Here is an 11,977-nt window from a genome sequence, read left to right on the forward strand (position 1 = left end):
ACCTGGGAATAAATCCATACATCACAAGATGGATTGCAAACTGGCTCACAGATAGATCCCACAGAGTAAGAGTTGCTGGCTAAATGTCAGACTGTAAACCGGTAACAACTGGTGTCCCCCGGGGTTCAGTCCTGTGGCCCCTCCTGTTTGTTATATACTTCTCAGAAGTACATGCCAACACAGGAGGGTTGTGGTTGACTAAGTTTGCTGGAAACTGTAAAGTGCGTGCGATAATAGATTCCCCGGATGACACAACTATTCTCCAGAAGGGACTCTATGAGACAGATGTGTGGTGTCAGAATCATGGCCTCAAGCTCAATGTGAAAGAATGCATAGTAATCCCCTTTGGGGAAAACAAAGTACCCACAAACTACCACATAGGTGTTACCACGTAAAAAAACTGACGAGGTAATAAGGGATCTGGGGACACAAGTAGATAGTCATCTTTCCTTTGACAACCATGTTGCCAAAGTGGTTAGGAAATCCTATGTGGCCCACCTAATCAACAAAGGGTTTGCATCAAGATCAAAAGAGTTAGTGGTGGCCCTCTATTCTTAAGTCATCAGACCCATCATTGAGTACAATTTGTATGTACTTGACTAGGCATATCCAGCAGCTGGAGAGACCACAGAGGTACCTCACCAAGAGGATTACTGGCCTCAGACAGTTGTGTTATACAACACAACTGGAAAAACTAAATTTGTTCTCTGTTGCATACCGCCTACTCAGAGGCAAACACTGCCTAACATACAGAGCCATGTCCAACACATAACTGTTGAACATGCTCCATCTAAGGAAAACAAAACTGAGTCACACTACACACTCCAGGGATATGAACCTCATCACAACAATGAATACAACATGCTGGTGGGATAGAGTACCATCACAGAGACTTGCCTTACTGTGGAACAGAGTCCCAATGTACATAAGACAGAGCCCCTTACTGACACTCTTCAATAAGAACCTTGATGAGTCGATGGGAAACAGACAATTCACACCAGGGATCACATCAGCAGCCCCACTAGAAAGGGGCTTAGGGTACTAACTATTAGAACTAGGACTTAGGAGACTAACCAATGGGGTGGTGAAAGCTGCACAACTTGCCTAGGCTAATATATGCCTTGTGAAGATAGTCTACTACATACCTATGAATCTATGTGACAGGTATATGTCTACAGATAGTAGATGTGTACTTCATTGTACAGTCATGTACAGCAGGCACATGCACCACATACACTGTAATGCTTACAGATACTCGTGGCTATTATGTACAGTGGGTGAGATGTGCACCTCATGTCTTTTGTGCCATTGGGATGTGTGCTGGGTGGGACAGTCTTGGATGGTTCCTTGTCATGGTCACACTCTTACACACATCTCTGCCCATCCATCTTTCGCTTATTATACTGTGTTCCCCCTACATATATAGGTACATAGATAGGTAATAGGCTATCTGCCTGAAGGCATATATTACTATGGCCAGAGTGTGCAGCTATCACCACACCTGGGGTTAGTTACCTATGCCTCTGTGTAGTAGAGCTGATGAAGTGATCCATGGTGTGACAGTTCAGTTTCACATACACTGATCAAGGCTCCTCTGGAAGAGTGTCAGTGAGGGACTCAGATTAATGTAGGTTGCGAGCCTGTTCCAAAGCAAGGAAAGTCTGTGAGTTAGTAATGTATCCCTCCAACATGTTCTATTTATTGTTGTGATGATTATATCCCTAGAGCATGTGGCACAGTGAGCTTCGGTTTACTTCAGATAGAGCATGTACAACAGTTCTGCATTGGACATGGACCTGTATGTTGGGCAGAGATCGCCTGAGTAGACGGTATGCAACAGAGTACAGATTGATTTACTTCAGTCTTGTTGCACGGGGCAACTGTTTGAGGCCAGTAATCTTTTGTTGAGGTACTTCAGTGGTCTTTCCAGCTGCTGAAGGTGCCTAGTCAGATTCATCGCAAGTGTGTCATGGTACTCTCTGATAGGTCTAATGACTGATGAGTAGAGGGAACCTCATTTGACCTACATGCAAAGACTTTGGCAATTTGTGGGGACACATAGCATGATTTTCTAACCACTTTGTGAATGTGTTTCTGAAAGTAGAGATGACTATCCACGTGTGTCCATAGATCCCTTATTATTACCTCCATATTTAGGTGTGTTGGCACCTATGTGGTATTTGTATGACTGTAGCTCAAGGCCATAATTTTGACACCACATCTGTCTGACTGAGACCCTTTTTAAGGATGTCTCTGTTGTCCCAAACATCAATTATGGCAACATTTTTGCAGTCATCCACAAGCGTTGCTAACCATAGCCCTCGTGTGTTTGACTGTACTTCTGAAAAGTATACACCAGACAGGAGGGGTCCCAGGACTGAGCCATGGAGGACAGCAGTTGTTACCAGCTTACAGTCCAACAGGGAGACCACAATTCTTACCTTGTGGGATCTATCTGTATCCCAGTTGACAATCCATCAGATGACATATGTGTTTATGTATAGGTTGTTGATTTTGTGGATACGGCGTGTGTGGGATGTTGGTAAAGGGCTTTTCAAGGTCTATGTAGGCCGTGTGGAGCTCATGCCATTGATGTATGGCCTGGGTAACTGCCTTGAAAACTGGATAACAGGTTTAGGGACCATGATCTGCCCCTGACCAAACCAAAATGGGTAGGGTTGGGTGTTTGTAGGCTCCCAATAGCGCTGTTTATGAGTTCCATAATGATGGACTCCATGGCCTTGCAGATCAAGCTTATTAGGCTTATAAGACAATAGTTCCCATGGTCTGTTGTGCACCAACACTTGTGGAGTGTGCCAGACATTGCTGTAACCCATTCAACAGTTTCATATCCTGTACAGAGGGTGAGTCTCAACAGAATGTTCAGGTGCAGGGTCTGTTTGTTTTGGAGTTCACATATGACACAGCCAGGGACATCATGTCATCCCATAGATGGCGTGTTTTTAGGTTTGAATAGAGCTGTTTAACCATTGTATATTTGATTTCTGGGTTTTCACAATCTCTAGGTATGATAATAGGGCCTTTTGTCAGTGAGAGGGGGTAAATATGTATGAACCTGTCTGACAAGATGTTGGCAATGTTATTCATGTACATGTATTCATTTACACTTTACACTGACTCAGAACATATATGAGTTTACATTGATATTTATGATACAGCTAAAGAAAGCTTCATGGTTCTCTATGGAATCTTTGGCAATAATTTTGGCAGAGCTTGGATTGGATAATGTTAGGAGTGCTCATTGTTTCTTGACTGATCGGAGATTTATTGATCTTCTTTGGATTTTAACTTTCTTTGAACAACTTAAGTACTTGTATTACATAGTTTGATTATGACAGGGGTCCAATATATTATATGGGTCTATTTTCATATCACTGTGTGCGCAAGGCAGGATTGGTGAATAGTGACATGTGTCTGGAGTAAGAACTGCAACTGCCAGATATGTGTGGCCCACTGCTGTACTCAGACATGGCCTAAGTGTGTGAGCATGCTCAGTATGACCGTTCAGTATGTTGTTGACTGACATTTGCTTTGTTTGTTTAAGTGTGTGAGCATGCCCAGTATGACCTTTCAGTATGTTGTTGACTGAAATTTGCTAAATTTGTTTAAGTGTGTGAGCATGCCCACTATGGGCATATATACTGTATGTGTGTGAAAAATCAAGCTGGTTTTTACTTCAGGGCTCACCTTTGTGTTGTACATCGACAGGAAGCACTCTGTGCCTGCAGGGCTTCCATGAGTCAATTTGCATAGATTTATCAACATTTCTACATACAGGGGGGACAGCTATTATTTGTACATTTCTACCTGGGGGGCACACCTGATTGTTACTGTGGGTGTACATAGGATGAGGGGTACACCTGACATTTATACACATTTGCTAGGCCTGCACTGCTATATCAGGTACTCCATTTCAGTCTGTACTGTTGCATATCATACTGGCTTGAGGCATACCACTGTACTACAGACCTTAGCTTCCAATTACATGCATATTAGTTTGTGACTTCATAGCCTACCCAACTCACATCACACTGCCTGGCCTGCTGTTATCTGTCTGCATAGGCCTGGGGGGTCATAGGCCTCTTCAGAGGGCATGATACAGAATTTTTTTGTGTTTGCGTTTGTCTACAACTGTCCTGCTGGCTGTGACTGTTAGGTATGTGAGCCCCGCAACTGGTATGTGTAAGTGACTTACGTTGTGTCTGTGCCAGTATTGAGAGTGGTGCTGCAGGGCTGCCTATGTCAGATGCACATAGTACACTCCCTATACATGTTTGAAAACAGGTAGTGTCAATTTAGGTATTCCGAGAGAGGTGTCCTTTCCAGGGTTCCTACTGAGTCAGTGTATGTGCTACGCGTCGCCTCTTTGCCAAGGCCAGGGCATATTGGGCATGCCTCCTTCTGCCTACTGGGGCAGGCTCAGGTTATTCATCATCCGAGTCACACTGTGCCTGTACTGGCCTTGGCAATGGAGGGAGGGGTTGTTTGGCCCTGCCCCATGCTGTTCCTGCTGCAGCTGTTTCTGCAGGATCATATTGTGTAGCATGGCACATACTATAACAATTTGGGTACATGTAGTTGGTGAGTACTGCAAGGCTCCACCAGATGTGTACAGGCACCGGAACCGTGACTTGAGCATCCCAAACACACGCTGAGTTATGATTCTTGTTTGTGCGTGTGTCTCATTATGGAGTTCTTGCTCAGGTGTGTGTGCATTTCTGATGGGTGTCATTAGCCATGGCTCCAGTGCGTATCTAGCATCCCCTACTAGGTGACCGTAGGGAATGTCCCCATTGGAAAATAAGTGGTACAGCTGGGTCAGATGCCAAATGTGGGAATCATGATAGCTTCCAGGGCATCCAGTGCACACATTCATTATTATGCCCTGGGCATCGCACACAAACTGGCAGTTGATGGAGGTGAAGCCCTTGTGGTTGATATAGACCATACCCCACTCACTGGGTGGTGCTTTGATGCATATATGCATGCGGTCTATTACACCCACTACCTCAGGGTATTCTGCTATTTGGTGGAAAAGACGCATATTGCTGGCCAGTGCCTCATGGGAATTGTGGAAATATATGTGGTCACCGACATGTCATCCAGGAACTGGTGGAGTACCCTGGATGCTGGTGCCTGTGAAATCTCCATCATATCACCAGTTGGTCTTTGGAAGGTACCTGTAGCTAGTATTCTTAGGCCAACACATACCTTGGTATCCACTGGGAAGGGTTCCCCTCTGTTGGTTCTGTGTGTGAGGAATGGCTGGCACAGCTCAACAATTTGCTGTATGAGGCCCATGTCCACCCTATAGCGCTCCACTATCTCCAGCTCACGTAGCCCCTGGTAGGTTACCCTGGGTTTGTACACTCTTCTCCGTCTCCTCACTGTGGGTTGCTCAGCAGCATTCACAACATCACCACCATCAGCACCTTGCACATGTTGGTTTATGATAGCAAGAGCAGCCCCTAACATTTTGTCTGACTTAAGCTTTTTAAGCTTTCCCTCTTTGTATACTGCAGTGTTGCAGAGTTCTTGAGAAAAAACAGGGGGGAATAGTGTTTGCAGAGTTTAAAGTGCTGGGCTGGGCTAGTCTTCTGCCTGTGTAATTGACTGATTCTGATATATTTCACCTGGCAGCTCTGCTAGTTCTCCTTGGTTAACTTCTTACTACTTCTTTTCCTTCATTTTGCCTTTCTGTTTCCACCCGGGGCGGCGCCGCGCAAAGTCGCGCATACACACGTGCACATGCATGCACACGCTGTGTGCATGTTTGCAAGGAGTTTCCTATCTTTCAACAGTGTGCACCTTGGGTTTGAGGTTTTCAAATAGGACAACTGTAGACACGTCTCTTTGCAATCCTGAGCAACTCAGGGCAAATACGAGCCACTGTTCTCCAATTAGATTACAGTCTGTCTGACACACACCCCCATGATGTCACCTATATTCTAGTCTTCTACTCACCTACTCCTAATCTTACACTCTTGGGACATGCTTCACATGCTGGGAAAAATTGGGATTCACTATCCTTATCCACATTTGAATAGGATTGCCTAGTAATGCATGGTTACATCTCTCACACTGAGCTTCCCCACATTAGCAACCACTAGTTAGCAGCCATGTTGTCTTCAGCCTGCCATTCACCTGCATGGCAGAATAAGCTTTTTAGTGAAAATGCCTATTTGTGGCTTTTTTTAAATTATTTTCTTGTTTTTTAAAGCGCCGCACATTTGCTCAGTGCTGCGCTACACTTAAACATCAGAGATCGGGGGGAGTTAATTTTTTTATGTTTTTAAACATTTTGCAATGCCAATTGCCTTATATTTGGCCATTGGCATGCTCCTTCAACTGTATGCATCCTTTATTTGGAGCTGTCATAGCTCCATTTAGCTATTTGCAGAAATGTACTCCATTACCAATGGAGTACATTTCTGCAGGTAACACTAATCTCCCACGGACAGTTAGTGTTTCCTGGATCACAAATTTACCTCATTTTTATGGCTTTCACCAGCAAATGAGGTAATTTGCATACCATGACACTGTCCGTGCAAGACTAGCTTTAGCAGCTCTCATGCACGCCCCTGCCAGCTGTTCCTGGATCGGACTGCAAACATATTGCCAGCTTGAGCTCCTATGCTCTCCTTGCACTCCATGCAAGCTTTTGTGAATCCGGGGGATAGAGAGATTTTTGGTTTATGAGAAAATAATAACCTATTTTGTTGGTTGCAATGTATTGAAAACCAACAAGCTTTGAACACACAAAGTATATTGTCAACCTATGGCCTATCCCCTAATGACTGTTTGGTTCTTCAGAATGTCACAGCATACACTAAGGATCTGTGTAGAATAAAACATAACTTATCCTTCAAAACCGTACCAAAAATTATAAACTGGATTTTTGGAATTCTACATAATAATATCAGTGTTAAGAATGAATTATCATATCTATATAAGACTTTAATTATCTATAAGACAGCTCCTAAAGATACTTACTGGCAATACCTAACTAAAAGGTTTCAAGTATCATTATCAATGGAAGATAAAACAAGCATTTTATTTTCAGTTAAACTAACTTCTTACTCACAATTCTGGAGGGTTTTTCACTGGAAATTTCTACACAGATCATTTTTGACACCTGAGAAACTCTCAAAAATGAACCCTTCAAACAGCAATGTATGTTGGAGATGTCATCTGTCCACTAATGCTGACTGATCTCATATTTTTTTATGACTGTACTAATATTAAACCATATTGGAATGAGATTAACAAATTTCTTCAAGCTATCTATACTGATATATTTGTTTTGACAAATCTTTAATTTTATTGAATGTTGTTAATAGTAATAATATGAAGAATGATGACCTGTATTTGTTGTGGACAATGTTAGCAATAGCCAGAAAATGTATTACTAGAAGATGGAACTCTAATGTAGCACCCACAATGGAGGAATTTCTATTATCAATGACAAAATGCATACTAAATGAGAAAAGAACTAAAGAGTTAAGAACTTTTCCTAAGCCATTGGTTAATAGTCCATACAGGAAAGTTTTGAATTTGATTGATACCCTACAGATGGAACCAAACTCTTCCTATCATAGTTTATATATTAACTTATTTAACTACAAATGTTTTATCTGAATCATTTTTGTCAGGCTGAATGTAAATACTGTAAATAGTTATTGAATGTTATGAATGTATTAAATTATCGTGTTACTTCAACAAAATAAAAATCATTTGAGCAAAAAAAACATAATTGTCATTCTGTTTCTTTTATTTGTAAATCTAAATCCAGGTCACCACCCTTTCCTTCAATGAATACATACATACAATATAAACTTTTTGAAGTTAATACATTCATTGCTGTGCATATACAGGGCACTACTCAGGTCAGGTTCTGTTTCTTAATGTCCCTGTTATGCTCTGCTATCTCTCTCTCAAACGTCTTGTGGTCTTGCCCACATAAAAAGCTTGGTATGAGACACACATAGCCACATAAACTACAAATTTTGTGTTACAATTACATACAGGAGGGCATTGTACATTTCTGTCAGATGTTATAATTTCCACATAGGTACCATCACTGATAAACCTACATGATCTGCATGCACCACATTTGTGCATTTTTGATCTGTATTCTACACTTGCTCTTTCTTTATTTTTCTCCATTTCTTTTATATTTGTTACTCTACTATATACTATTTTTGGTCCCCTTACCTAGTTTTTCTTTTAAGTCATTGTCAAAAATTTCTTCCAATAGTGAACACATTTTTGCCCTTAATAGTGTTGCATCTTGGTTGTATTGCATTACCATAAAATAATGACCAAGTTTTCCTTCTTGTGTGGTATTGGCTTTACTATTGGCTCCTTTCAAAATGGGAACAAACCTAGTAGCCCTATTCTTTTCACCTCCTTTCGTGTTGACAATAACAAATGAATAGGGTACCCCCTCTCCTTAAATGATGAAAACACTTATGAAAGAGCATCAATAAATGAAGTGAACCGAGTGCATGCTAAAATTGATATGTTGTTGTTTGATGCTTAGTGTCAAGGTTCTATAACAGCTACTGAATTCAAGTATCTTAGGATAGAAAATCCCATTATTCCATCGATATTTGAGATACCTAAGATACACAAGAATCAGATACCCCCCACCCCATTCAGGTCGATAGTGGCAGCTAAGGGCTCAAAAACAGAACCCCTAGCAGTTTTCATTGATTATTATTCAAAACCAGTTTTGAATACGAGCACTCATGTGTTAAGAGATTCATGGCACTGTTTAGAATTGCTGATAATGGCAAATCTTGATCAAGATTATTTGCTTGTTACTGTTGATGTGATCAACCTATTTTCAGTAATACCACATGAAATAGGTTTAGAGTTTTATTTGGATTGCTTAGCACAGGATGGTGTTTTGCAGCAGTTCAGAGTGAATCTGTTGGTAGATTTAATGGAAACAGTATTAAAAAACAATTTTCTGTGGTTTGAAGGAGAGTATTTCAGGCAGCCTTCAGGTGTGGCAATGGGGGCAAAATGTGCACTGGTGTTTGCCAACCTGGTATTAATAGAATGGGAAAAAAGATATGTGTTCTCATCCCACTCTATGTCCAAGATGTTAACATATCATAGGTTTTTGGATGACGTACTTATTCTATGGAAGGGAAATTATGAAGAGGTTATTGAATATATTGACTATATAAATCCAACCACAGGACTTTTACAGGGTGCATAGGCATGAAATGGATTTTTTTCTACATATTATTGTGCAAAGATGTTAATACTGGTGAGCTGTCCTCCAACATTTTTAGAGAGAAGACATACATAAATATGCTTCTCCACTTTGATAGTTGTCACCCTTATCACCAGCAGAAAAGTGTTAGACTTTCAAGGCTGTTGATAACAGGAAATTTAATGAAGCAATGGCAACCATAATTGGGATGTAGCCTATTCATTTGTTATTGTCAATGCAAAAGGAGGTAACAAAAATAGGGCTACTAGGTTTGTTTCCATTTTGAGGGGAGGCAATAATGGAGGCAATACCACACAAGAAGGAAAACTTGGTCATGATGTTATGGTAATACAATACAATCAAGATGCACCACTATTAAGGACAAAATATGTTCATTATGGGAAGAAATTTTTGACAATGACTTAAAAGAAAAACTAGGTAAGGGACCAAAAATAGCATACAGTAGAGGAAAAAATTTAAAATAAATGTTGGAAAAAATAAAGAAAGAGCGAGTGTAGCATACAGCTCAAAAATGCACAAATGAGATGCATGCAGATCATGTAGGATTATCAGTGATAGTCCCTATGTGGAAATTATAACATCTGACAGAAATGTACAATACAACACAAAATTTGTGCTTTATGTGGCTACATGTGTCTTATGCCCAGCCTTTTATGTGGGCAAGACCACAAGACGTTTGAGAGAGAGGACAGCAGAGTATAACAGGGACATTAAGAAACAGAAGCTGAGTAGTGCAGCACAGCAATGAATGTATTAACTTCAAAAAGTTTAGATTTTTTTGTGTTGGATAGAGTATTCATTGAAGGAAGGGGTGGTGACCCAGATTTAGATTTGCAAATAAAAGAAACAGAATGGCAAATACGTTTGAATGCCAAGAATAAACCAGGGATTAATAACAACATCTCAATAGCATGTATTTTAAAACATAGAGCAAAAAATATTTAAAATATATATTGTCATCAGCACAATTGCTGTAGTTGCATCCTGGCTGACAAGTTCCCAAATGTTTCATGTTTTTAAGAAAAAAATAAATTATGTTATGTGGAATGTTTTAACATTGATTTTTAAAGAAAAATTGTTTTCAAAGCAGAACAGACAGGAAATGATGTATGTATTTAGTCAATATATAGGAAGTCATTTGAGTTTGACTCTGAAGATGCCTTAGCATAGTGGGTGAAAGTGCTAAGTCAGTTTTAATTGTACTTAATAAAACTATGGTTGCTTTGAACATCATGCAGTCATTTTACTTTGTGAGTTATTAGTGGCTGAAAAAGTGGTGTGAGGAGTTTCATTTGGTTTTAAATATTACTAGGTGGTCATAGGATAACAGAGTTGCAGTAGCATTAGGATGACTGAACTAAAGACATTCTTACACTCATTCACACACACACACACACACACACACACACACACGCACGCACGCACGCACGCACACACACACACACACACATGTATTTTTTTGCTGTTGTTCATTAAAAACAGATCAGTTTGTACACAACTTATTTTCATGTTTATGTATATTATTCTTAAACACAATTTTTTCAGTAAAATTACAGGGTTCCATATCTATGTACATTATGCATTCAAAAATGTTCAGAAATACAAGTTTATACAAGTCTCAGGTACATTTGAAGTATGAACCTTACCCAGAGCTCAGTATGTTTAGCAACCATTTTATTTCTTCTGTGTTGGTGGTTTGAGCTGTTCATTTTTAACTCATTATTTTTTCCTTGAAGGTTTAAGAGTATGCCTAGGTGAGAATCTGGCTTGGGTGGAGCTCTTCTTCTTCTTCGTTACTCTGCTGAAGAACTTTGAGTTCATCTGGCCTGACAGTAGCACTGCACCAGACCTCACACCAGTGTTTGGGACTGTGAACACACCACGCCCCTTTGAAGTACGAATGAGAAAGAGAGACTAACCTGACCCAGTTCAGAAACAAAAAAACAACATACTAAAGGCTGAAACTGATATTAAGAGACTGTGATGTTCAGCTAAATGTTGTCACATATGTTTTATGCTTTCTTCATATCTGTATAACTCATCACATTTAAGTTGTGTATTTTCTTTATTTATGTATAAGTTTTGCCTTAACTTCATAAGAAAATATAATGCATTTCTGTATTTGTATATCATCACCAATTTCAACCTCAGAACTACAGCTGTTGCTTAGAATATGAAAAACAAATCCCACCCAAGCATGGTTTAATCAGTAATGACAATAACTGCCTTGTTTAACTATGTCTTATGCTCCCAAATAGTGCTCTACCTTACACACCTTACACTAGTCATCACTTCAACTGTATTTTATTGTATATATGTGATTTCTACTTTTTATTCATAAAAGTCCTTCATGTCCAGGAAAGGGCAAAGAAGATATAGAAGTAAATGGACATTTGGATACACAGGTGGAATTCACCTATCCCACCAGTTTAACTCATTCACTCCGGAGCAGCTCAGGAAAAGCTGCCTGCTTAATTCCACCATAGGAACAACAGTGCAGTCTGAGCTCATTTTCAGAAAATCCATTTGTAATACCATACAGAAAACAAATGTTCATAACTCTTTAACTATAAGAGCTAGACTAAAAATGTAAACGCGAAAGTTGTTCAGCAGACACTGAGCTTTCCAACAGTGTAAATGTTGATAGTGCATATCAAAGTCATTATTAAATATCTGGCAAGGAAGGCTGATATTGTGCATATTTTTTAC

General features: G+C 40.0%; 1 protein-coding gene across 1 annotated transcript in view; it reads left to right on the plus strand.

The window, feature by feature from the left end:
• LOC122808562 (cytochrome P450 2F2-like) overlaps nt 1-11,449 on the plus strand; it is a 1,017,871-nt gene extending 1,006,422 nt beyond the window's left edge. Inside the window, exon 10 of the mRNA XM_044079518.1 lies at nt 11,005-11,449. Coding sequence (XP_043935453.1) covers nt 11,005-11,186 — 182 coding nt within the window. The 3' untranslated portion in view covers nt 11,187-11,449. The remainder of the gene's footprint in view (nt 1-11,004) is intronic.
• The last annotated feature ends 528 nt before the right edge of the window (nt 11,450-11,977 follow it).

The sequence above is a fragment of the Protopterus annectens genome, chromosome 8.part0 (genome assembly GCF_019279795.1).
Source record: "Protopterus annectens isolate FY-2018-M chromosome 8.part0, PAN1.0, whole genome shotgun sequence".
Lineage (NCBI taxonomy): Eukaryota > Metazoa > Chordata > Ceratodontiformes > Protopteridae > Protopterus > Protopterus annectens.